The sequence below is a fragment of the Micromesistius poutassou genome (genome assembly GCF_964030765.1).
Source record: "Micromesistius poutassou genome assembly, chromosome: 10".
In the NCBI taxonomy this organism is placed as follows: domain Eukaryota; kingdom Metazoa; phylum Chordata; class Actinopteri; order Gadiformes; family Gadidae; genus Micromesistius; species Micromesistius poutassou.
In genome coordinates this window covers 10,892,212-10,917,860 of record NC_140280.1, presented here as the reverse complement: position 1 = coordinate 10,917,860, position 25,649 = coordinate 10,892,212, and the positions used below count along the sequence as shown (strand labels likewise).

General features: G+C 43.8%; 2 protein-coding genes across 4 annotated transcripts; one reads left to right on the top strand and one right to left on the bottom strand.

Annotated features, from left to right (window-relative positions):
• Positions 1-1,689: 1,689 nt before the first annotated feature.
• On the bottom strand, positions 1,690-18,835 carry zw10 (zw10 kinetochore protein). Of its 3 annotated transcripts, none has more exons than XM_084474015.1 (16): positions 18,665-18,835; positions 15,773-15,907; positions 15,196-15,297; positions 14,670-14,747; positions 14,380-14,539; positions 13,887-14,039; positions 12,147-12,344; positions 8,174-8,310; positions 7,734-7,916; positions 7,041-7,267; positions 6,647-6,718; positions 5,759-5,928; positions 5,021-5,151; positions 3,975-4,106; positions 3,455-3,657; positions 1,690-2,734 (listed from the first exon to the last, which is right to left on the bottom strand). In XM_084474015.1, the coding sequence occupies exons 1-16, from the start codon at positions 18,767-18,769 to the stop codon at positions 2,614-2,616; spliced, it is 2,307 nt and encodes a 768-aa protein (XP_084330141.1). In that variant the 5' UTR covers positions 18,770-18,835; the 3' UTR covers positions 1,690-2,613. The 3 variants fall into 3 exon arrangements, with proteins under 3 accessions (XP_084330141.1, XP_084330142.1, XP_084330143.1); XM_084474016.1 differs by having other exon boundaries at positions 13,887-14,036; XM_084474017.1 differs by lacking the exons at positions 1,690-2,734; positions 3,455-3,657 and adding an exon at positions 3,673-3,825.
• Positions 18,836-20,474: 1,639 nt separating this feature from the next.
• On the top strand, positions 20,475-25,257 carry ska2 (spindle and kinetochore associated complex subunit 2). The gene is made up of 7 exons (XM_084474601.1): positions 20,475-20,540; positions 22,379-22,474; positions 22,712-22,888; positions 23,114-23,188; positions 23,430-23,454; positions 24,094-24,178; positions 24,757-25,257. Exons 1-6 carry the CDS (start codon positions 20,508-20,510, stop codon positions 24,129-24,131), a joined length of 444 nt encoding a protein of 147 aa, XP_084330727.1. The 5' UTR covers positions 20,475-20,507; the 3' UTR covers positions 24,132-24,178; positions 24,757-25,257.
• The last annotated feature ends 392 nt before the right edge of the window (positions 25,258-25,649 follow it).

Sequence of the window (25,649 nt, the reverse complement as noted above, 5' to 3'; positions counted from 1 at the left end):
AATAATAATATTCTAAACTTTGAAACAGGCATTGGTAAACTGAACACAGGCTAAATTGAAGCTTGACCTTGAATTTAATTCAAGGTATGTATGTATTAAAGGACGGTATTTTGAACCCTTTCTGGTTCTCTGTCTCAACAGTAGGGCTAGAACCGAGCGAAAAGACTACAACCAAATGTAAACAGCTCCCCTTTCCCTCCTGGTTTCAATGGGATTTACAAAATGCCAAATAAAACACGACAGAATCTGTATTTCGCTACGATACTTAAATTGGAACATCAACGCACACCACTCACCACTCGGTGAGTTGCACATTTCTGAAAACTAACGTTTAGGGTTGTTTTAAGGACAGGTTTGTGAATGCCCGTAGCCAGCCATTCTGAAGCAGGGTTAAATACCAGAGACAGGACCAATAGTCAACATGTCGGTGTCAACCGCTCTATTTCATCCTAGACAACCCAGAAGGGGGCTCAATGTTCAAAATACCAGAATTGTTCTTTTAGATCAAACATGGTTAGACAAATCAAAACATGTCAAGTTCACCCAGATCAATTCATTTGATGTTTTTAAAACAATTACATGAAAAACATTAAATGTAAATACTACAAAAGGGCATAAAGGGAGATCTTCTGAAGAAAATAGATAACCGCTCAACTCGTTAAAGCCTATTTCATAATTGAAAAGTCCTAAAAAAAATTCTCAAATGTAATCCCCAAGCCTGTGAGTATATTTATATTTATTCACTCAGTTTTAGAGGTAGGCCTTCAGACTAACACTTCACATGAGAATGCATGGATCACAGAATAATGCACGTCCAGGCCTACCGTCACAATAATGAATGCGCAGTCCTGTTCCAGTATGATGGGAGACCAGTGGGCAGTAGGCCATCATGGGTTGAATGTCCGTAGACTATGAGGGCACAAACAATGGTTGGATCGCTGTTCGCTGTATCGTATGAACTGAATTACTTTGTCTTAGAGAGTAAGGCGCTTCTCCGATAGCCGCAGCTTTATATAAATACGCCAGCTGTCTGCTTGAGGATTATGGCACAAGTTAAAGATTCAATCAACAGTTCATTCAAGCTATCGCAGTGTTCTTTAAGATCTGTGGAATTGCTTTTTTAAATCGTAGCATTATCTCCACCAAACCCATAAAGACCACATGGAACCACTGGTCACAGCGACATACGGACGTACTGAACTCATGGAATAATATGGGCTTTACCAATACTGTTTGGATTCGTTTAAAATATAGCACAAACGTGAACATGACTAGAATAGGCCAATACATGCATTATTAATATCATCAGTATATATTTAACAAACCAAGAAATGACTGGCCAGTGGGTTTTTAATTGAGCCATAACTGGTTACATTTTTAATGATCATCTTTTTAAACTGCCTTACACTGGTACGTTTCGCTACTTCCATGTGTCTAGATGTGTGATGAGGTTAATTAAACCAGTCAGTAATGTTGTCAGTTTCTTGTTATTACAGTGGGCCTATGCTTGCTCAAAGTTGATGTATTATTTACTGATGTAGTAATCAAAGCATAGAACCTGAATTTTTTTCTATCCAGGATCCAACTCTTGCTGGACTATTTCAGCATTAGCCAAGCTCATAAGGAACCATTCTTTCCAGACACAGCCACACAATATCACAGCCTTCAGAATAGTTGTACATATTTTTGAGCAGTTTATTTCTTCTGGTATTACAAATTTGGTGAATGCTTAAAAGCCACAATGTTGAATGTATACATACATTTATTATTGAACTAAATGTATGTTTGGTAGAGACTTGCCAGGAAGGAGTTGAAAAGAGCTTTGAGTTATACGTTTAAATACAAATATACAGAACCCTTAATACAATTATAGTTCAAATTTGCACTTGACCTCCAGCAGCCAATGTGGGTGTTTGATATTTAGCATATTTCATATTATAAAATAGTCATACATTTACATTAAATTATAAAGTGGTAACAACATGAATGTATCCTGCCTAACAATGTTTTGTTGGAATGGTATTAAAAACAAAAAACGATACAAATTAAAAATTAAAGCCATTTCTGTCAACCGGAGAAGCCAGTTTGAACCTGTTGTGTGAACCATTTGCGTGATGTTTTATTTTTTTCTATTTTGCACACAGGCATTAAGGATCCATTATTTAGAGAAGGGAAGGAACACGAGCTGGATGCTCACATACAAATCTCCTCTGTATCAAAGGACATGGCCACAGGGGTACTCTCCGTTCACATATTGTTACCAAAAGCATCGTCTTTAGGGAAACTGTACAATATAATATAATATATAATATAATTCACCATGTCCAACCGTCCCCAACACTGGATCTACATACACAACGTATGAATCAGCAGAACAAGGAAACTGAAAAACACGTCTCAAGACACACCGAGTTGTGCATTAATCATGTTTTGGTTATGGCCGACATCCCCCAGTGAAGAGAGCAGCTTGTCTCCTCCTGGACACCACAGCCGGGAGGGAGGACACGTTGTTCTCCTTCAGTGAGAACAACACTCAGACCTGACTCCTCAAAGAAAAGAGGAGGTCAACGTGTTCCTTTGGTTCTTCATCAGGAACACACGGCTGACCACAGACTATTTGATTTTGGCCAGAGCTAAGGCACGTCGCTCGGTGTTCTGGAACAAGGCTCGGACCAGGCTCTTCATCTCGGGGCCCGAGAACTCCATGGCCAGGGGCCCCTTCCCCTCGGCCCACCTGCAGAGAGACACGGAGCGGTGAGGAGCTGCTGCTGGGGCCACAGCCTCCTGCATCGTCTTTGTACTCTGTCGTCATGAAGATATGGACTTAAATCCTGATACCCAGTTATATAGTCGAAATTAATAACGGTGAGAAGATCCGTAAAATGATCTATACCAGGGTTAAAACATCAGCAGAATGGAACCACACTTTAAATGTCCACGTGCTTAAATGTAAATTGCCCTCAGTAAGGCTGGAAGTAGTTGTGTTCTGAATTAATGAGCATGGGATATTTATTGGTATCATGGAACAGTCCTCATGGCAGAGGACAGCGTGTGCCTTCAGTCCTTAAATAAAGACGGCCCAGTTTGTTGTACCACTTCAGTCTACAGTGTCACTGGGAGGATCATACCAATCAGCCAAGAGTAGTGGTCTCCAGTAACGCCCCAGAAACTAAAGACATGCATGTCCATCTCTCAGACGTTGGTGGCATGTGGGGCCGTAGAGAAGTGCTAACGTTAAACAGATAATCCCCAGTCAAGCATTCAGCAGTATCCTTCCCTACAATAGAAAATGCTGTAGGCGTAGCACACAACAAGGCGGCCAGGTGACCTCGTTTCGGTAGTGGTGCAGCCTGCTACTCTGGGCCGTTGGTTTTCTCCTCCAGCGGTTGCCATGTTAGGAGTCATGTTATTGCCATGTTAGAAGCCCTGAGGTCCAGTGACAAAGAGCCCCTACCTGTTGACGATCTCCTGGAGGTTGGCCCTCAGCACGATAACCAGCTCCTTGAAGGTCATCCACCTCTTGACGAAGAGCGGGACCTCCTCCTGGTAGACGCTGTTCTTGCGCTCCTCTGCCAGAGGGACGAAGACCAGCGGGCCCTCCTCGATGAGCGTCTGACACAGCGTGTGGAGGTGCTCCCCGTCCTCAGACGAGATGTCCTGCAGGTCGTTAGCGTGAGGCTTAAGGGGTCATATCACTACTTCATATGGGGCACTTCACCGCCCTTGTTGAACACAAGCAGAGCTCTAGAGTGCAGACTCAACTTGCTTCTTGCAACTCGAAACTAAGGTTCCTCATTTACTCCAAAGGAGAACAAATGGAATTCTCTGAAACAGAAAGTACAGCCTCAAGCAGCCGTCCTAGAAGAATACTAGTCTGGTTTCTAATATTATTATGGTGTTACAATAAGGGTCACAAATACAGCTACTGAAAGGGGTTGGGTTGGCAACAATATAAAAAACAATCAAAAGGTCACCTCTAGCATCATGATTTTGGCCATGACTTCAGAGATGGCCGTGTTGAGAAGACTCCCCATGGCCTTACAGTAGATGTTTACTGGGAGCACATCCTGCCACACGATGCCCAGCTGCTTCAACTGATGAATGACCTGCAAAATACATCCAGGTCAATGGAACAGCCATCAACCCCATCTAAACTAATATGTCCTTCACATTTGTCTGACTAAACAACCCAGATGCAAATATATGCCCTGATATGCATCAAATAAAACTCAAATTAGCATGTTCCCAGAGGCTGTTAAAGTGTTTAATACAAGTTTAACCAAATGACTTTCTGGCAGACTTGCATACACCACCTCTAAGGAAACCACCGTAGCCTCGTGAGACCATCCTGATCTGGAACGTTCCAGTTGAGTTTCTCTGTGCAGATGAGTGTGGAGCCCACTGAAAGCATCCCGATCAGGGTTTAGTCCACGACCAGGCAGCAAACGCTGCAGTCTGCAAAACCCCCAAACAATGGCAGCGCCCGAGGGAAAAGTAGCAATCGACTGAGAAACCAACCCATTTAATCCAAAATAGACCAATAACGATGTTAAAAGGAGAGCAAGTCTCTTTATATAGCACCATTCAAACACCATGCCATTCATAGTGAACAGAAATAGGCAAGGAGGGACTGTTTTTGCTCTAATTATGACCCAATATGGTAAGAGGATCACGTAGTTATTAGATGTGATTGGCTGGAGTACTTTTTTTTTTTTTTTACAAAGTAATGCCACACCCATATGCATAAAAGGATTGCTGCACAGCCAAGGTCAGACTGATATCAGACCCAAAGTTTAATATCTTCTGCTCAAATGCTAATTGGCTTTTTATTTAGCAACGACAGTCAATGCGTTTTAAAACGTGTTGTTCTCCAGGGCGGAGCCGTCGTCCCTGTTCCCAGTTGCGTACCTGTCTCACTGCCTTGCTGGCGGAGCCGTCGTCCCTGTTCCCAGGTGCGTACCTGTCTCACTGCCTGTTCCCAGGTGCGTACCCGTCTCACTGCCTGTTCCCAGGTGCGTACCTGTCTCACTGCCTTGCTGGCGGCGGTGTAGTTCTCCTCGTCGTCCAGGTTGGAGAAGTTACGCGCGCTGGACAGACGCTCCAACAGCTCCGCCTTCTGGGTGTTGAGCTGGGCTAGGAAGCACTGGGCACCTGGAGGAGACACAACAAGAGGCTAGGAAGCACTGGGCACCTGGAGGAGACACAACAAGAGGCTAGGAAGCACTGGGCACCTGGAGGAGACACAACAAGAGGCTAGGAAGCACTGGGCACCTGGAGGAGACACTTTCTGCTAGAGGGCTGAGCAATAACAAGAATAATTCAATAGAGGACTTTGAGTGGCAATGCATCATCATGAGACCCAGACAGTAATAGTACATATACATAGTATATATTTAGTATATATATACACAAATTATATATATAGTTTCAATGAATATGATCAGAGAACGGAAAACTACCTTTACATGTGCTTCAAAGTAATTATTGTATTTCCGTTTAGATTTAATCAGGACATTGACCCTCAGACTGTTAAGTATGGTATTTTGAATTCATAAGCATATCGTGATATTTATGGCTGCTCGCATTCAGTTGGGTGGCACTGCTGTCCAAATACATATTAGCACACGCCACAGAGCCTTGCTTTGTCACGTTGGTCAGCCGTCATGACGGCGGTGAGTCCAGACCGGCCTGCCTTACAGACTAACATTCTGCATTCATCCAGTGACCTTGAGTCCTAAAACCATAACCGTTCACCGACCCAGCTTCCTGAAGCCCGGCACCATGTCCACGAAGGTGGCGATGCCGTCGCTGAGGGGCTGGGGCAGGTGGGGCCGGACGCTGTGGCCCAGGGTGAGCAGGTGGTGGGCCAGGTACATGCAGTTGTTGTGCTGGATGGCCGCCAGATGGGGGAACTTCAGCAGGTTCTCTCTGAACACAAGACCAAACAGAAAGGGTTTAGTGGGAGGTCTTTGTGGCCCAGTGTTGAGTGCAGTGACCGAGACACAAAGCCAAAGCCTTTGGACTTTAGGAATGTGATCCAGTCCCACTACTCTCAGCAAACCAAGAGAGTAAAGACGTTTCATTAACTGGGAGGTTGATGAAGTGAGCTGCCGCTGTCCATCTGCAGCCTGAACACCAAGGACTTCATCATCCTTTTCCTCACGCAAGTTTGACAGGCACCGTTTAAAACCGAAACACTGGCTCTGGCTGTCTAACCTGCAGCATTTCCAGACAATGTGGGGTCTGACCTGAGGCGGTAACGCGGCCCATCGTCCTTCGGCTTTTGACTGACATCAGCTGCTAGCCTCCAAAACATCTGGAGGCTAGCAGCAATAAATGTTCAGATTTGGCTGACGCACTGCAGACGGCCCTAGCGTGTACGTTTACAGTCCTGTTCTAAAGGACGGGGGAGGTGTGGCTCCCGTCATCACGGAGGAGGCTGTAGACACACTCCCTATCCTAGCGTTAGAACTATTGTCAATGGTCACAGCCCATTATACACCAGTGTTCCACCTTTCTGTTCAGACTCGTCGTATTCTGATTCTTTACCATCTGCATGTTTCATGTTCACATCCTAACGACAAACTAGAAATAATTCAAGCACAGATGGTTCCATTCAGCACGAGTGTGAGCATGAATATCTTACTTGTGGTAAGTAGGCACGACGTCGTAGAACAACTGGAAAATGTTTCTTACAGTGAAGAAAAGTTGCATGGCACTGAAAAAGCAAAACAAACACATTTTAGCTGCCCGTATGGATGCCTTTTTTACACTTGCATATCATCCCATTTCAACCAGTGACCATCATAACGTCACGCTGGGTAATAAGTTGAATTGCACAGGTAGTTAGTACCTGTGTAGTAAACACAAGAAGATTAATACACCTGCTTGACTGTAGGAACGTGCCACCTTTTCCTATGTCTGAGCGTGCTACTCCGCTGGCGCTAAGCCTGGTGGAAGGGAGGAGGTGTCGGTGCTACCGCCCGCTACAGCAGCCCTAGTTGAAGTGGGACCCGTACAGCGGAGAAGTCCCAGCCTACCACTGTGTGGAGCTCCCCACGGCCTCTCGCAGGGTGGTGAAGGCCAGCTCCATCAGCTGCTGGACAGACTCGCTGATGCGGCAGACGGGGAGACACAGCGTCCTGGAGGAGAGCTGCTGGTGGCCGTCCAGCCTCACCTCCTCCTCGCTGCACATCTGCTGTCTGCCGGCGGCCTCCGAGCCCTGAGCCGGCAGCTTGGGGAGGCTCAGCTTGGTCTCTGGTTTGATCTGGACGCCCGACAGAAATAACAAGTAGAAGAATGTCTTAAAAAGGATACCAACAACAACATACACGTTCTCCCAAACCAGCAAAACGGCTTACACCAGCAAAGAACACCAAATACCCTGTGTGAGCCCGTCTCCATCCTGATAACATTTAGAGAACGCCTTCTGATACGTGTTTCTGCTACATTCAGACACAGGGCTGCAAACTGCTGATGGCCCAAAAAGGTGACAACTTTTTTTTTGCCAGAAGAAATCAAAGGATGTCTGCAGGGGGCCGGGCCCCTCCCCTTCTAGGATTCAGGCTCCATTTCACTAAACAGACTCGTGGAAGTGACACACTAACGCCTGTCAGTGAGGTTCAGACTTTATGAAGCAGTGCCAACAATAAGAAAAACTAGGTTGCATCTATTAGAATTTTTTTACATAAAATGACAAATCCATTAAAAACAAGAAATAATGTAGAACGTACTCTGACGGTGTTGTGCATCTTGGAGGTCATGAGCTTGCGCGCCGCCACAATGACGTCTTTACACTTCTTGCTGGCAAAGTGACAGTTGACGTCCTTGGCGTATTTGAGGAGGTCTGTGGAGTAGGTCTGCAAGTACTGCATCTCCTTCAGGGAGCTCTCAAACTCCTCTGTCTCCTTGATCACCTGCAGAGGAGACAGCAGACATGAGCAAACTCCTGCATGATCCACCAGACAGAACATCAGACATTCAAAGAGGAGTCTTTGAATAAAGAAGGAGATATACACGCACATCCAGTTTTATGCAGGTGCCAGACAGATTAGGTTACAATACTTATGAAAGAGAAGATGCTTTTACGTCATTCTCTACATCATTCTATTTTGTATTCATCACATGTTGACTGAGGTCTTGATGGGGAAACCCCTGGGCCACAGCAGCATACCACATTGTAGTTCTCCAGCTGGCTGCTCTTGGTGGGGATAGAGTAGACCAGACACTCGTGGATGATGCAGTGGGACAGCTCCTCCCAGATCATCTCTCCTAGGATGGCGGAGAGCTTTTTCTCGCCCACAGACATGTCTGAGACCAAACACAAGCAGACCTTTTACAATCAACCTGTTAGAATAGGCAAGCAAAATAATGGTCTTTCAATTTAGTGAACGTGTTACACATATTTAAAGATATTTATTCAAACTATTGCAATATCCTAGGACGAAGAAAGCCCAGCCCTGAATGGAAACATAATAGTAATGTATTAATACACAACTAAGTTGAAACCAAACTTCATAAATTCATGTATACAACCTGAATTACATAAATGTATTATTTGACATGATTGATGAATTACAGTTTACACCGTTAAAACTTTTGTTTCAAATGAGCTTTTCCACCTCAATTATTCTCTTTGGCGACAAACACCATTTGCCTCATTAATCCCACAAATGACTAGTTACTTAATTACTGTATTGTATTAGGGATGTCCCGGTCCACGGCATCGCTATCGGTTCCATATTTGCCCGTTACGCTGGACCGGACATCGGAGGGGAGAAAGAAATATTATCCGCGCAGCGTGTCGCGTGATAAAAGTAGCGGTCAATTGGGCGCATGAGAGCTACTTGTTGAGCAGCCCGGTCAGCAGTGGGGCTGTACTTCAACCTTAAAGAAGAGAGCCGTGCAGCAGCCCGGCTGTCTCATGTCTCTCCTGGCTGTTGTCTCACGTCTCTCCTGGCTGTTGTCTCACGTCTCTCCTGGCTGTTGTCTCACGTCTCTCCTGGCTGTTGTCTCACGTCTCTCCTGGCTGTTGTCTCACGTCTCTCCTGGCTGTCTCACGTCTCTCCTGGCTGTCTCACGTCTCTCCTGGCTGTCTCACGTCTCTCCTGGCTGTCTCACGTCTCTCCTGGCTGTCTCACGCCTCTCCTGGCTGTCTCACGCCTCTCCTGGCTGTCTCACGTCTCTCCTGGCTGTCTCACGTCTCTCCTGGCTGTCTCATGTCTCTCCTGGCTGTCTCATGTCTCTCCTGGCTGTCTCATGTCTCTCCTGGCTGTCTCTCTCTCCTGCCTCTGCCAGAGCGGACCACAGCTGGTGGCAGACGTCCAATCGATTAAAATGATTAATCAATTGGAAATATAATTATAATAAATGGGGCGTGTGTGTGGGGACCCCCGTTTATATGGCTCGAGGCTAGCTGCTTCTTACATATCTGATGTACTCACGGTAGAAGCTAAATACTAACGAAACTATCTTTTTCACGTCATTATCCTCGTACCGGCTTGCGGCTGCGTCACGTGCCGTCGTAACATGTGGGCTGGCAAGATGTGCACATGTTAGGACCGCACGTGACGCAGCCGCAAGCCGGTACGAGGTCCCGTTCATCACTGCGCGCAGTTTTAAAAAAGCGCAGTTTTAAAAAAAAATCGCGAATTTATGTAATCTGTAGAAGCAGATGAGATAAATTCCCTAGGAGGAGTTTGTTGAAATACAAGGCGAAAAAGTGAAAGAATTCCATTCAAAATGGCCAACTTTGACAGCACGCCACGGCCATGCCCTTCAACGTACAGTCACAAATAACACGGCGTTGGTTGAGCACCATTTTTTGACTGTACTGACTAATTGTGAAGCAGATCCGATAAATACCCTAGGAGGAGTTCGTTCAAATACAAGGGGAAAAAAGCGAAAATAAGACCACGGAATTCAAAACGGCCAACTTTGACGGCACGCCACGGCCACGCCATTCAACATAGTCACAAATAACACGGCGTTGGTTGAGCACCATTTTTTGACTGTACTGACTAATTGTGAAGCAGATCCAATAAATACCCTAGGAGGAGTTCGTTCAAATACAAGGGGAAAAATTGAAAATTGCCTCCGAGAGTGCATATGAAAAAATAAAAATTTCCGACTTCCGGTGGGTTTTGGGGCATGGGTCCAAGAGGCTTTTCTGTAGGTATTGCCACATTGTACGTGCATACCGAGTTTCATACATATTGGTGAAACGTGGCGCAGGGGCTGCTTTTAAAGTTCCTGTAGGGGGCGCTACAAACATGACAAACGCGAATTTTGGTAGGTGAGCTACAGGCACCAGTTTACACGTGTCCTGTGAATTTCATATTCATAACTATTACGGTCTCCACAGAGTGATTTTGAGCCTCTGGCGGCCATGTTGTTTTTTAAATCGACTTAATTTTTGGTGAGCAGTTAGAACTTTGGTACCTAACGGCAATTGAGTTGGTCCCGCTCAAATCAAACATTGCGTCTATGAACTGTGGCTATTTTAGTAACGGGCCACGCCCACTTCGATGCCACACCCCATTTGAAAAAGTGTTGACTTAATCTTGTTCAGAATTTGATTCTGAACAACTTTAGTAGAGGGGTCCAACACCATAGGAGTCCAATTAATGTAGATATGTGCAATTTACTATTTTTGGGGTGAAAAACACACCCCTTTTTGAACTCAATGGCTCATGGGTACTTTGAAATTTATCCTACAGACTAATCCTTATGTCAGATTGAAGATAATGGGCCATATATGATTTTTGCCAAAGGATTTTTGTCAAAGTCTAAAAACCTGTGATCTTGGCGAATTTACTGTTTTTAACAATTCAAAATGGCGACCGGAAGTGCTAAGTTAGTATCTGCAAATTTGTTCATCATGAGGATTTGCATATGTGTGCAAAGTTTCATGAGTTTAGGTCCAACCGGTGACGAGTTATGCTTGTGCAAACGTTGAAATTTTGGCATAGTTGGTATAGCGCCACCTAGGGGCGAATGTGAATTTGAGGGCTAGAATATCAAATTTTACAGCAGTCCCACAAAATGCACCAAGAAAAAATGAGTTTTCGAATATGTGCAGGGGGGGAAAAATGCAGTCGAAGATGAGGAAAAATAAGAAGAAGAAGAAGAAGAAGAAGAAGAATAAACACGAGGGTTTCAATAGGGACCTTGCCATGTTTGGCTCGGTCCCTAATAATAATAAACACGAGGGTTTCAATAGGGACCTTGCCATGTTTGGCTCGGTCCCTAATAATCACTAGGGTTTCAATAGGGACCTTGCCATGTTTGGCTCGGTCCCTAATAATAATCACAAGGGTTTCAATAGGGACCTTGCCATGTTTGGCTCGGTCCCTAATAATAATCACAAGGGTTTCAATAGGGACCTTGCCATGTTTGGCTCGGTCCCTAATAAATGGGGCATGTGTGTGGGGACCCCCGTTTATATGGCTCGAGGCTAGCTGCTTCTTACATATCTGATGTACTCACGGTAGAAGCTAAATACTAACGAAACTATCTTTTTCACGTCATTATATCGACGCAAACAATGTGCATTAAGAAAGACTCCAAGGAGTCCAACGGTATTAGCCTTATCATTTTGTGAGCTTATCTCGATTAACGAGATGTGAAAGAATAACGTCAATAACACTTCCTGGTTACTACAGACACACGCACGCACAAACTTCAACCATTTCAAACTATCCGCTGTCACAGCTCAGCTATTAAATACATTATCTCAAACGTATTCAAACTTTAACCATTTAGCTATTTGTTTATTTCTTCACTTTGTTTTCAACCATTTTAAATGGTGTGCATGTTTAGGTTGTTTACTCCATTTAGACTGTTCAAATCTTTTCACTTGATTTAAGCCATTCAACTTTTCTTTCGCGAGACGTTTTAAGGTGTCTAATAGGCAAACATGAGCAAGTGCTTTCATATATTTTATTATTATTATTATTTGTTCAACAATAAAATTGTCTGCTAGCCAAAGCTGTGGTATCGGAAGTGAAGAAGTGGTATGGGGACATCCCTAATTTGTATTAGTGGACTGATGCACTCTTTTGTTTAGTGTTTTCCCATGAATGCCTTTTCCATTATTGATCCATTATTGATCCATTATTGATCCACACGGCCTGCTGAAGACTCACCCAGCAGGTGAGAGTGCAGCGTCCTGAGCACCAGCAGCAGCTTGGTGTACACCTGAGAGGGGGAGGAGTGCTCTGGCTGGAGCTCCGCCTCCAGGTGCTCCACGCTCAGGGTGGGGCCGTCGCTGTGCTCCGTCACCCTCACCGATAGCCCCCGGTGGACGACCAGGGGCCTCAGCATGTTCTTCAGCAGAACCTGGCCTATGAGGGAGGACCAGAGCGGTCAGCGGATGATCAACCATTCAAGCATTTATGGCTTCAATTTGCATTCAAATACATTTGAATGCAAAGTGTTCAAAACGCTTGCTTATTCTATTAAAATGAAGATGGCATAGGTCAAATCTGTTTATTGTGAATAGTTCAAGCAGAGTTCAAAGTTCAACGGCAGAATCTATCCCTTTAAAATCAGCTGAATGGAGACTGCGTGGCATTGCCCTCCAGCATCATGTCAGGGCCACAGTAGACATGTCAGTCACACTAGAGAGCCTCATCTCCACCGTGACGTCCACACACAACAACCAAAACAAACTACAAAGCTAATGGCAACGTGTCTACAAGCCAGCTAGGTCTAATCATTTACATTTGTTAGGTTTCAAATAGTTGTTTAGTTGTCACTCTCTCTGTGTTCTCATAGTCCTCAGTCACCCCAGACCAAAGTGAATGAGAGCAGGACTCTCACTTGATGAGTCGTGGTGCGTCGTTTTTAGTGCTGCAACATTTAGGAACTTGTAAACGCATAAGCTAACCTAGCTTACTCCACCGCGCAGAGCTAGGGTGCGGTCGCTGCAGTCAGGGCCACCGGTCAACCTATCAGGAGCAGTCAGGGCTGGTCGACCTATCAGGTGCAGTCAGGGCCACCGGTCAACCTATCAGGAGCAGTCAGGGCTGGTCGACCTATCAGGTGCAGTCAGGGCCGCCGGTCAACCTATCAGGAGCAGTCAGGGCTGGTCGACCTATCAGGAGCAGTCAGGGCTGGTCGACCTATCAGGTGCAGTCAGGGCCGCCGGTCGACCTATCAGGTGCAGTCAGGGCCGCCGGTCGACCTATCAGGTGCAGTCAGGGCCGCCGGTCAACCTATCAGGTGCAGTCAGGGCCGCCGGTCAACCTATCAGGAGCAGTCAGGGCTGGTCGACCTATCAGGTGCAGTCAGGGCTGGTCGACCTATCAGGTGCAGTCAGGGCTGGTCGACCTATCAGGTGCAGTCAGGGCTGGTCGACCTATCAGGTGCAGTCAGGGCCGCCGGTCAACCTATCAGGAGCAGTCAGGGCTGGTCGACCTATCAGGTGCAGTCAGGGCTGGTCGACCTATCAGGTGCAGTCAGGGCTGCGGGTTGACCTATCAGGAGCAGTCAGGGCTGGTCGACCTATCAGGAGCAGTCAGGGCCGTGGGTCGACCTATCAGGAGCAGTCAGGGCCGCGGGTCGACCTATCAGGAGCAGTCAGGGCTGGTCGACCTATCAGGAGCAGTCAGGGCTGGTCGACCTATCAGGAGCAGTCAGGGCTGGTCGACCTATCAGGAGCAGTCAGGGCTGCGTGTTGACCTATCAGGAGCAGTCAGGGCTGCGGGTTGACCTATCAGGAGCAGTCAGGGCTGTGGGTCGACCTATCAGGAGCAGTCAGGGCTGTGGGTTGACCTATCAGGTGCAGTCAGGGCCACTGGTCGACCTATCAGGAGGCGCTCTCACCGGTTGGTGAGTGTTATGATTGGCATGCAGACGTTTAGTGACTAGGGCTGCCGTCTTACTGAAGAGCTTGATCTTGTAGTGCAGGTCTCCTTGTACAGCCAGGGCCTGGAGGATGGAGCTGAGCTGAGCAGGGCCACCGGGGTCTCCATCTTTACCGCAGCTCAGGGTCAACTTCAGCTCCGTCTTCAGGGAGCACCTCGGGACGCTGGCTTCTGGATCAGGGCAACGAGCACTTAGTACACAAACTATTTCATACGTCAACACATTCTTAAAACAACAGCCTGGTGCTCAGCTCCTCAGATCTGGTAAATCTTACCTCTGGTAATTAAATATTTAGATTTTGTTCTCAGCAAAACGCTACTTTCAGTCACTGCAGAGGGCTGATTGTTATAAAGGATCTTGGTCTTGTTTTGAAACCAAAAAAACATTAAAATCTCCATTATTTTAACAACCAATGGGATGTGCTTGAGGCAGACCTGGGAAAAATGTGTTTAACAACACCAAGTTTGACCACTGTTACTCTTCTCTTTGGGAAGCATTCCAAAGCCTCACCCTTTGAAGAGGGTAACTTCCAGATGGCCAGACGCTTCCACTCAGCACCGAGGTGGTAGATGAAGTTCTCCCTCTGAACGATCAACTCCGAGCCCAGCGCGCGCAGAAGGGGGAGCTCCGAACTCTTCCATGTCTTCAGCGAATCAGCACTCAGCTGGGCCTGAGAGCCGTCACACATTCATCAGTTATTTATTAGTTTATTCGTCTCATGAATTAAGAGTGTAAGGAAAACCCTCTGGGGGTGCGATTGTCTCCAAGATTAAATCTGAAGCGTTTGTTGATGCTCTTACCTGTTCCAACAACTTGGCAGCATCCACATATCGATTCTCTGCAAAGGCTTTACTGAAGGCCTCCATTGCATTGTGGAACTACGGACACACCCGGGAATGGAACAGCTCAGTAATAAAACAAAGACATTGATAGGCCAGAAGATAAAAACCTTTTCAAACGGATGATAAAAATGTCAATTGGCCAAAGAATATGAACATTTGTATTTAACCTTGAACAGAGAAACCTCACATAATAAGAACTAAACACAGACATTGTATCAGATTTTAAAGACAAACCATAATTATAAACGTTTGCAATGTCATTATTACAATGAATATTGAATATGTGTGTATGGATTTTGTGAAAACTCAAAGTATGTTTTGCATGAATTTGTAAGTGCTTTTAATAAAAACTCAAAAGCATTAGAGGTAGATGAAGGCTTTTATACAATTAGACAAAATGTTGAGGAGCTGAAAATGACCCGGTCTGGGTTAGCCATAATATTGCCTACGTTTTCTAACACTAGTTTATAAAAAAGAAGCAAACCTCTTTTAAGTGTCCCAGCATAGTCAATATGATAGTGTTTTTCTCCAGCTGCTGCTTCACTTTGGCGTACTCTGCCATCGAACAATGGATATTCTGCTGAACCTGTGGACACAGACCCAGTCACAAAACAAACAAAACAAGAGCAATGGATGAATACAAGGGTTGTGATGCAGCTTGTAGGATGGTAGTGCCCATGGACCTCCTAAGCAGGCTGTTTCCCCACAAACAGTGGCAGAAATTTGTCGTGCTACAAATAGAAGCTACCTTAACAGAATTCATGGGAGATGTCTTCCAAAGCTAATCACCGCCTTTACTTTGATGGTTTTGTATCAATCAAATTGTTTACATATTCAAATTTAAATATGTGTGCCAGGAAATTTACAATAATCATCTAACCACAGTTTTTTTTATCTTGTTCATACAAATTATGAAATAAGGAAAACAAATGCATCTTTTACATTCCCTGGTATGAAAACTTTAACATTTTAGTATCTTAAATATCTGAAATGAATTGCCTTCTGATAAATAATCAGTTCTTCACAACATTTTCTTGGGGCAAATAAATGATCCGACTTACTTCATTTTCAATACAGTCTTTAAGGGCATCCATTTCTCTGGAGACCTTCTCCACCTGGTCCATGAGCTCCTCAGAGGCTTGAAGACTAGGAAGGAACTCCTTATAGCGCTTGTTAATCATGTCACATACCTCCTCCTGGTGGACACACAATGCAGAAAACAAAGAAATACATAAAAACACTTTAACTGTGAACCACATCTATCACTACAATCCCTGTATCTTCCTTTCAATCCATATCCGTTTGGAAATCAAAATACGATAATAATAATTATTTGTTTCATTTAAAAAACCGAAAGTGTTTTATTCAAAATATGCCTGTAAAATATGATTTGATTGTTATTTCTCATTTTTATTTTCCATGTCTCCCTTTACATAAGAAAATGGGAAATGAGACAAACAGAAAATTAAAAAATGGGCATTTTATCAAATTCAAAAAACAGCCCCCGCCTCCCCCCGGCATCGATGCGGCAAAAACAGATTGATACTGACAACCGTGGCACACAGGGTCGGCTATGGCATCACTGGAGCCGTTCGCTGATTCTATTATTGATCTGTTCCTAAAGGAAATGACATATGCAGACATATCTGCCCATGTGGCCGAGGTGGGTGTGCAGAACTAGCCCCCTAGCCACCCTCAGAAGAAGAGGGCTGCTGTCGGACACTCCCCGACCACATTACCACTACATTGCAAAATGTAATTTTCAAAATCAACATTTGGGCCCTAATTCTCATACTTGATATTCTGGTCATGCATTGTGTTAAAAAAAAGAGAAAAGTGGGACTTTTGTATAATGTATAATGTAAATGAAAGGTTGATTATTGAAAAAACAGGTAACTTTCCGTTATCCGTGTTTTGATTTCCAAACGGATTGAACGGAAAATACACTGATTCACTTTAAGCAATAGACCGCATACATTTCAATCCCGTTGAATATCCTTTATAATACCGATCCGTTTATTAGTAGAATAGAATATGTCCCTGTCATATTAAATGGAGTAAAGCAGAATGTGTACGAACATCTATTCATATTTTCTGAAGGGGGAGATAATGAATGCCTCTATTAGTGCGCCAACTTCATTAACATGTTTCACAGCTGCAAGATGTTTGTGTTATTGTGCATAGAAATGCACCATCTGGATATCCCTTTTCCATTATTCTTCTGACCAAACTTGTGCAATTAATGGGGCCAATTTATACTTTTTATTTTTTATACCTTTTTTATATCTTTTTTCATAATCACAGTTTAAGTTCCATGTCTGCCTCGTTCTCAGTTGGTCTCATTGATTTACACTGAGGGAGGACGTTCAGGCAGTATTGCCAGATTGTGTGATTTTTCCCGCCCAATTTGACTACTTTTAATCACGTTAGGCTGGAAAAATGAGCATTGGGCGAGGACAAGCTGGTTTTAAAAAGAACTGACGGGATTATTATAATTCTTTCGACAAACATCAATCAATACCATACCTTTCATATGGCATATCGTTTTTGCAGCTAGTACCACTATTACTTCAGCTACTACTACTGCTATAGCTAGTACCACCACTACTACAGCTAGTACCACTACTACTACTACTATCTTCCAGCTTTGACAGTATTACAGTTTAGCTTCCAGCTTCTGTAACAACGTATTTCAGCACTTTAGATTCTTGAGTTCAATTCATTTTATATTTCTTCATTTTTAGCAATGCTTTGCGCTTTTCATTCAGCTGTCACTTTATTTGTTTCCAACCATTTAATTATTTTTTTAATGGTGTGCATGTTTACATTGTTCACTCCATTTAGACTTTTGAACGCTGTTCAAATCCCTTCACTTGATTTAAGCCATTTAACGTTTATTTACATCTTAATCTATGTGGCTTTATTAAAACATATTTTCAACGCACTACAGCACTCACCACATTTTCTGCAGAAAATGCATTTTCTAGTATTGACTGTCATTTACATTTTAAGAAGCATATCTAACTACCTCCCTCATCTTACCCACAGAAAACATAATTGTTCAAAGGTTGTGCAATTAAGAGAAGACAGGAGACTGAAGTTGATGGTTTCTATGTCCAGTGTCTGATTTCTGTCCAACCATAACACAACTCCACACTCAACCATCAATCTCTGCATTGGCTATACAACCCTCAGCTGAATTGAACTGGAATATGGTTATGGTATATATATATATATATATGGCTCTATAGAGATGTGATACTACGGGTTAGATCCCACCAGGTTTTAGTTCAATATTTAGTCTGGTTTGTTGAGGACGATTGACCCTATCACTATTCTTCATTAGCGACCCGTCATCAGACATCAAGCAAATTATCAACTTGTCATCTTCTAAATGTAGGGGCGATTATATGAAGGATAAAAAAAAATGAACACGGTCACAAGTTGACTCACTACAAAGATCAACTCGTTAACAAGTACGACACCAACCAGTCTGTTGGTGTGTACGTTGGTTCAAAAGTATCTAACAGTAACGAAGAGCCTGTTTGACAAGGCTAGTGGAGGGGCGCTAGGCTAGGCTAGGCTAGTGGAGGGACGCTGCGCTAGTGGAGGGACGCTAGGCTAGGCTAGTGGGGGGACGCTTTGCTAGTGGAGGGACGCTAGGCTAGTGGAGGGACGCTAGGCTAGGCTAGGCGAGGGGCGCTGTGCTAGTGGAGGGGCGCTAGGCTAGGCTAGTGGAGGGGCGCTGTGCTAGTGGAGGGGCGCTAGGCTAGGCTAGTGGAGGGGCGCTAGGCTAGTGGAGGGGCGCTGTGCTAGTGGAGGGGCGCTAGGCTAGTGGAGGGGCGCTGCGCTAGTGGAGGGGCGCTAGGCTATGCTAGTGGAGGGGCGCTAGGCTAGGCTGTGCTGTGCTAGTGGAGGGGCGCTAGGCTAGGCTGTGCTAGTTCGCGCCTTACCTTCGTGTCCTCCACCCTTCGTGATATCTTGCAGATTTTACTAGCCAGGTCTTCTTTCTCTAGTTTTCCTGAGCTCGCAAGCACCTCGGTGACAAAAGATGCCATTGTTAACTCAGTTAAACGTTATATTATCTACTTCAGGTCAACTTCCCCCATCCAACTTGGACTTGATTTTCTTCTTTTGTCGTTTTCCAAATGTTCCTTTACTGCGTGTGACCGCCCCCCAGTGCTCAGCTTCAGTCACAACATCAACGTGTTGTAGCAGAACGTTATATTAGAGTAACGTTAGTTATCGTGTGTTTTATCTGGGTTGTGTGTCACTGTTATCGTACTGCTGAACCGTCAGGAACGTCAGTGTGTTGCCATGGGTCCAGGGGATGGTCTCAGGCCCTGCGGTTATAAATGTGTTTATTGGTTACACACATTTCAAGAGATTAAACCAAATGCTAACGCTTTCTCAGTCGAAACCAAGATATAGGCCGTGTCCCAATTCAGGGGTTGCATCCTTCGAAGGACGCGTCCTTCGAAGGATGCAGCCTTCGTAGACCGCGAAGGCTGCATCAAAGGCCGAACGAGCGTTGTGGAATGGGACGGTCTAGCCTACGGAGCATTTCCGGATTGCGTAACCAGCCGTTAACGTCCTTTACCTTGCGTGACCACGCGCCGCTCCTGTCTCCTAGCAACCCTGACAGCTGCCGTTCAAACCGGACAGCGGAGGAGAAATATGGAGCCAGAAATCATAATTGTATTGGTTATGTTTTATGTTTTATTGGAGGAGTGGGAGAAGATTCACCGCCGGGTGAAGAGGAAGAGAGGACGTTGGCTTAACGTTAATTAGTTTAACGTTATATGTCTAGCGTTAATGTCATTGAACTTTGACAATAAAGTTACCTATTTAAAATGGTCCCAACCTTACTTTTATATTTTAAAAAAAGTTTTGTCATTAAATATGTATTCGCTGCAGCTGCTGCTTCCACTCTCTCCGCGCCATTTCTGAAAAAATATCCAACGCGCAATGAATGTTGGGATACGTCGGGCCGTGAAGGATGCATCCGATGCGTCCTTCAAATCCGGGAAACGAAGGCTGCATATCTCGGCCGCATTCGAAGGACCCTTCGAAATGGGACAGCACTTGACGCGCCGCTGTGACGTATGCGGTCTTCAAATGCGTCCTTCGAAGGATGCAACCCCTGAATTGGGACACGGCCACAATGTGTGCTGGCAAGTGTTTATGACCATGTAAAACATTGCGCGCGCACACACACACACACACACACACACACACACACACACACACACACACACACACACACACACACACACACACACACACACACACACACACACACACACACACAATGTGAACTTAATTATTCACGGACAGAACCTTAATATGCAGATAAAGATAGCAGCAGATTACTTTATTGATCCCGGGGAAATAATTGTGTTTACAGTTGCTCAGCTCAAGTCAGACACATCACAGTAAATATAATAGAATATTAACAACTAGCAATACAAACACAAAATACAGCAGATATATAAACATTGTAATTATAGATTAAATACGCATCAGCAGTAGAAAGTAATACAATATAGATATAAATAAAGTGGCTTGAAACAGAATTTAGAGAAGATAATTGGTAGTTTGAAATGTATTTAAATTTAACACAAATTCCTGTTGTTAAATTCAGATATGTTTTATGATGAGAACAGTTAGCGCAAAGAGTATCGGCCAACTATTGGCCATTCCACTGAGATGGTTCGTAACACGGGCCAATCACAGAGCGCGGCGGCGGCAGTCTATGTATGGGGCTTCCGGCCTGAAGAATGTCAACTATTCAACATGGAGACCACCGTCGAAAAGCTAGAGGCGATGGTAAGCACTTCGCCTCCAATGGTGGTTTTGTCCAGAACTATTACAAATACACGTTGTTTTAATACATTTAATAGCTCAAAGTTGAATGTTAGCGGGCTATACGTCAGCTTAGAGACAAATGCATGTGCAAAACCGAAACAACACGGTCTCTATTTTGATCCCCTCGGGAGTGAAAGCGAACGGGTTTCATGTCCTTTAGACATGTTAATATGTCCTCGGAGGTCCTAAACGGGATGGGGATAGGGTTAGATGTCCTTTAGATGTCGGTCCTTAAACAGTCCTTTTTAGATGTCCTAAACTGTCCTTTCAGATGTCCTAAACGGGTTATGGGTTCGGGTTAGATGTCCTTTAGATGTCCTAAACGGATGGTTGGTGTTCGTTTGGGTGAGTTCTTGGTTTTACGCATCATGTTTGTTTTTGCACACAACGCCAGGTCCGCTGAGAGGCTCCGAGGCCGACTAGTGCCGGACTTATGAGGCTAGACCCAATAACACCACAACGTACAGAACGCAGCCCGGCGGTCCCCTCCGGGTCTGTTCCCGTAGTAGGAGAGCAGAAAACCAACAGGAACCTCAATCGATAGATGTCTTTTCAGAGGAAATAAAAAAAAATGCTTAGAATTTGCGGATTGCAAAAGCATCATAGATACTCTAATATCATCTATCATCCTCTAGTATTGTCATCTGAGGACTCAATGTTGGATCTTTGCCCATGGGTCAAGCGTCACCATTTATGGTTTACCAAGCTTGAAACTTAATTTAAAAAGATGAGACAACACGGTTTAGAGTATACAATGATTTGTATGTGTGGAGGCTGTGTTCATTTGTTTGAATTAAATCTAAAGGATGACCCATTAATGGTTAAATTAAACACAATGTACTAACACAGACGAACAAATGTTAACATAACTTGGTTGTCCATCTGCCATGAACCCGCCTGACAATGCTGCTGGCAGGTGCTCTGACTTCATTGCACTACTGTATTGGACAGCTAGCAGTGCAATAGTATTGTCAAAGCATCTGATGGTTGCTGAGATCAACTCTCCCTGACAACACTGTTTCAACTCAGTTGATCTGAAATGGCTCTCTGGATGAACAGTGTGTCTATAAGGTCCTGCTGCTGTTCATCAGTAATCTTAACCAGAAAATCCTGCAACCCTATCAGTATTGGCCCTGCTGTCCGCTGAGTTCAGAGTAGTGCAATATTGCTTATAGGGTTTCAGTGTTGGTCTTCAAACTTGGCTCATGGCAGTATGCAGTGACTGGTCTAGTATGTTTATTTTTTTGGTAAAATAAACTTGAAAAATATGAATGTGTTTGGTGTAGATGCCAGAATTGAGGAGGACTATTTAAAATAAATACAAATGCAATGACTTTAGCACTTAAACAACACGTTTGATTACTACTGGTGGTTTGATTACTGGTCAGAGAACACTGGCTTGTATACAAAGAATAAAATGTGATGAATCTCTCCCTGAAACACACCTTACAGCTCATACCGTATGACGGAAAGCCTAGCTGTCATTTTTGGAGATAAAAAATGATATAATCGCTGTTGGCAAATACTTATGGTTTCAATATCTGTATCTGATTTGTTTTAAGATGGCATTTCATTAGTCTAATAAATAGGAAGAGTAACTATCATATGACGGTATGATTTAAAATCTCTCAAAATTAGAATTATTTCTATTTTGGTTTTGTCTTAAGCTTTAAGCTCTGTATTTATTTTCATAGTTTTTGTATCTGTCTATATTGATATATATTTTAAACTCATAGCTTATGTACTAATGAATGAGTTATTGGAATGGTTTCGTCTTTGTAAACCAACTATCTGTTCAGTTCCAGAAGTCTGAGGCGGACCTGGACTACATCGAGAAACGTCTGAAGCTGGACTTCATCAACGCTCACCACACCGGAGACGGGCCCCCAGCCGAGGTCTCCCCGATCAGCCCTCTGAAAATAGAGCTTTACTATCGACACTATCAAAAACCAAATAATGCATAATAATCCAGCTAAGCCACACACATCTCGATTTTTTGAATTGCATATATAATTCAAAGTAATTGAGCTGTGCACAAAGAAGATGCAAAATATAATATTTAACGAAAAGACCTGAAAAATCACTTATGTAGGCAAGTGTATAGTTATTTATGTCTTGTTTTATTCCAACAGGAAAATCTGGTTGGGTTGCTGGATTACCTGGGTCCCATCAAGGCCAAACACGCAGCGCTGTCCACACAGGTCAAGGAGATCGCTGCCGCCCACAAGGAGTCCATGGACTCCATCAGAGGCCAGCTGGACGGTACTCTGCAGCTCATCCAGCACTTCCAACAGACGGACAATTCTAAGGCAAGTGTTCCCCAAACTACATGAATCCCAATACCATGATCAACCTAGATTAGATTAGGTTACAATGTGTTGCTGGTCCGTTCAGCTGGGATTGAACCTTTTGAAGGGGTTGGATGTACAATCAACCATAAGTACAGGATGTATACAATGCAAATGATATATAAAAGGTTGATTTCTGTTTTTAGTTGATAAAGTTCCATTGAATGCTGTGGTGTAAACGTACAGATCTCCCCGCTGACGGCAGCAGAGCAGGAGGCAGCAGAGCTCTGTGCCCAGGGTCCTTCGCAAAGCACGACAGATGTAAGTCAAAACCACAGTCCTGGTTACTGTGTGTGTGTGTGTGTGTGTGTGTGTGTGTGTGTGTGTGTGTGTGTGTGTGTGTGTGTGTGTGTGTGTGTGTGTGTGTGTGTGTGTGTGTGTGTGTGTGTGTGTGTGTGTGTGTGTGTGTGTGTGTGTGTGTGTGTGTGTGTGTGTGTGTGTGGTCCAAAAATTTAGTTGACTATTAAATTAAATTGAACTAAACCTTATCTTGCTTGTACAGGTTATACCAGTCGTCAACCAACAAAGTGAGTCAATGTTTGGTTCATTGTAGTTTTTATTGCAGCATTCCTAATAAACTGCGATGAGCATTGTCATCATTGTTCATCAACCAATCTCCTGGTTTAACAAGATTTCATTACATATGCTGCTAGCATGCCTGTGGATTGACTGATTTCCTCTGACTGTCGACATTTAAAGGAAACGGGACAGACTTCTGTGTCTAGGATTTATCTCCTTTAAAGGTCCCATGACATGCCACCAGGTGTGGTGTGATTAGCCGTTACAAGCAGTTTTGAAAAACTGTCTGTTATGACATCACAAGTGGGCGTGTCCACCTAGATGTGTGCTGGATAGATCAGTCTACCAGTCTACCCAGTGGACTGTAGCAAACGCTGCTCATCTATCTGTCACACATCTAGGGTGGACACTTGTGATGTCATAACAGACAGATTTTCAAAACAGCTTTTAACTTTAAATCACACACCTGGTGGCATGTCATGGGAACTTTATATAAAAAAAAATACCTACTTTGCTTGAAATTACATTTAATATCAACGCAACATTTAAACAATCCTCTCCTCACTTTAAAATGTCTAAAGTCATTCATTTAATAGCAAACAAAAGGCGATTCATCCCTTCTCTTCTCTCCATTCTCTTTTTCTCAGAAACGTCTCGGACAGACAGGTTGGCGGACGTGAGTTGACCGACCAACACTTTGGACTGTGCCAGCATCTGTCCCCTTAAACACAGGTTGGTGCCACGGCCTCTATTTGGGCCTACTACTACTACTCTCTCCACCAGCATACACTAAACACCAGCTCAGGGACTATCACCAGGGCCCAGCAGAGGATGTTTTATTCCTGCAGATGCTGAAGAAATTCAACCTGCCGCAGAAAACGATGGTCGAGTTGTACATCATGGAGTCATCAACATCCTTATATCGTGATGCTTTGTCACTCTTTGTGAATGTGCGGAGGATTTCAGATTCTGTTAAATGTCTGATGTGACATTGGATCCATTCAAAGATGCTCTCTCCAGATCTGGCTTTTGAACATAATGATAAATTGCCTCATGTGAAATTGCTCGTTTCTAGTCTTGGATTTTCTCATGCAATAGAGAAAAAAATCGAAATTGAAAAATAACAATGCATATCAGAAATGGGAAGGTTAAGTCAATTTTAATTGCACAGCATTAAATCAGTCTGGTTTTATGTAACTAAAAAAGTGAGTGCTCACATAACACGTTTTAAATAACTCTACATAGTGCCTTGGCTGTGAAGGCTTTGTTCAATGAATGTTGTATACTTATCTGTATGATTATTTTTACAGTGGTCACCTAACCCTTCAGAAGATGCAGCAGTGAAAGATCCTGAACACCTTTTAGTAAAAAAAGATCCTGCAACACCTTTTAGTAAAGAAGGATCCTGAACACCTTTTAGTAGCGCTAGAGAAGAAAGGCAGGTTCTCTTTTCCACATGCGCCGGTAAATCCATTGTAGAGACAAACATGGGGGATTTGGTGCACAACAACAAAGCATTCCACTATTTTTTTGTGTGGATTTAAATATACACGTCCCAACGTTTGTGTGAACTTGAATATAGCATGCCTTTCATATATAAAAGTTTCCACCTTTTAAAAATTTGGTTGAATTATGTTTTTACAACAAGCTAATTTCTGAACAATCAATACAAGATCTACGGTGTAGTATTACACTGTCCCTGAAATACTCACGCTAAGGATGAGCCAACAACCATTTGGACCTGAACATGTGTGGAACAATTGACTGATAACTTGCTATGAAATGCATATGGTTTCAGAATAAATGTATCAAAAACACTTGTTTGATTTCTAAAATGTACCACTAATGGCTTAACTTAACGTTTACAGCGGTTAAAGAACAAATGATTTTGGCAGAACATTGCCAAATCAACACCAGTACAGTGTCAGTTACATTCATATTTTAAGAATTGTAAAATAACTTATTTCAGACATTGAGAACAACAACGTAAACATTTCTACTTTAAGTTAATACTAAATTGTGAGTTAGGTTTTTTCAACAATAATTCTCAACACATTTTCAACGTCTGACTTCAAAAAGGAAACGCTGGCTGAGCCGTCTCCAGCGCCTTCAGACGCCGGTGAGGTGCTTCCTGTTGTCATGGTTGATCTTGTGTTCATCTCTATCACCGTGGTCCTCACCTGGGGCTCCCCTGGCTGTGCAG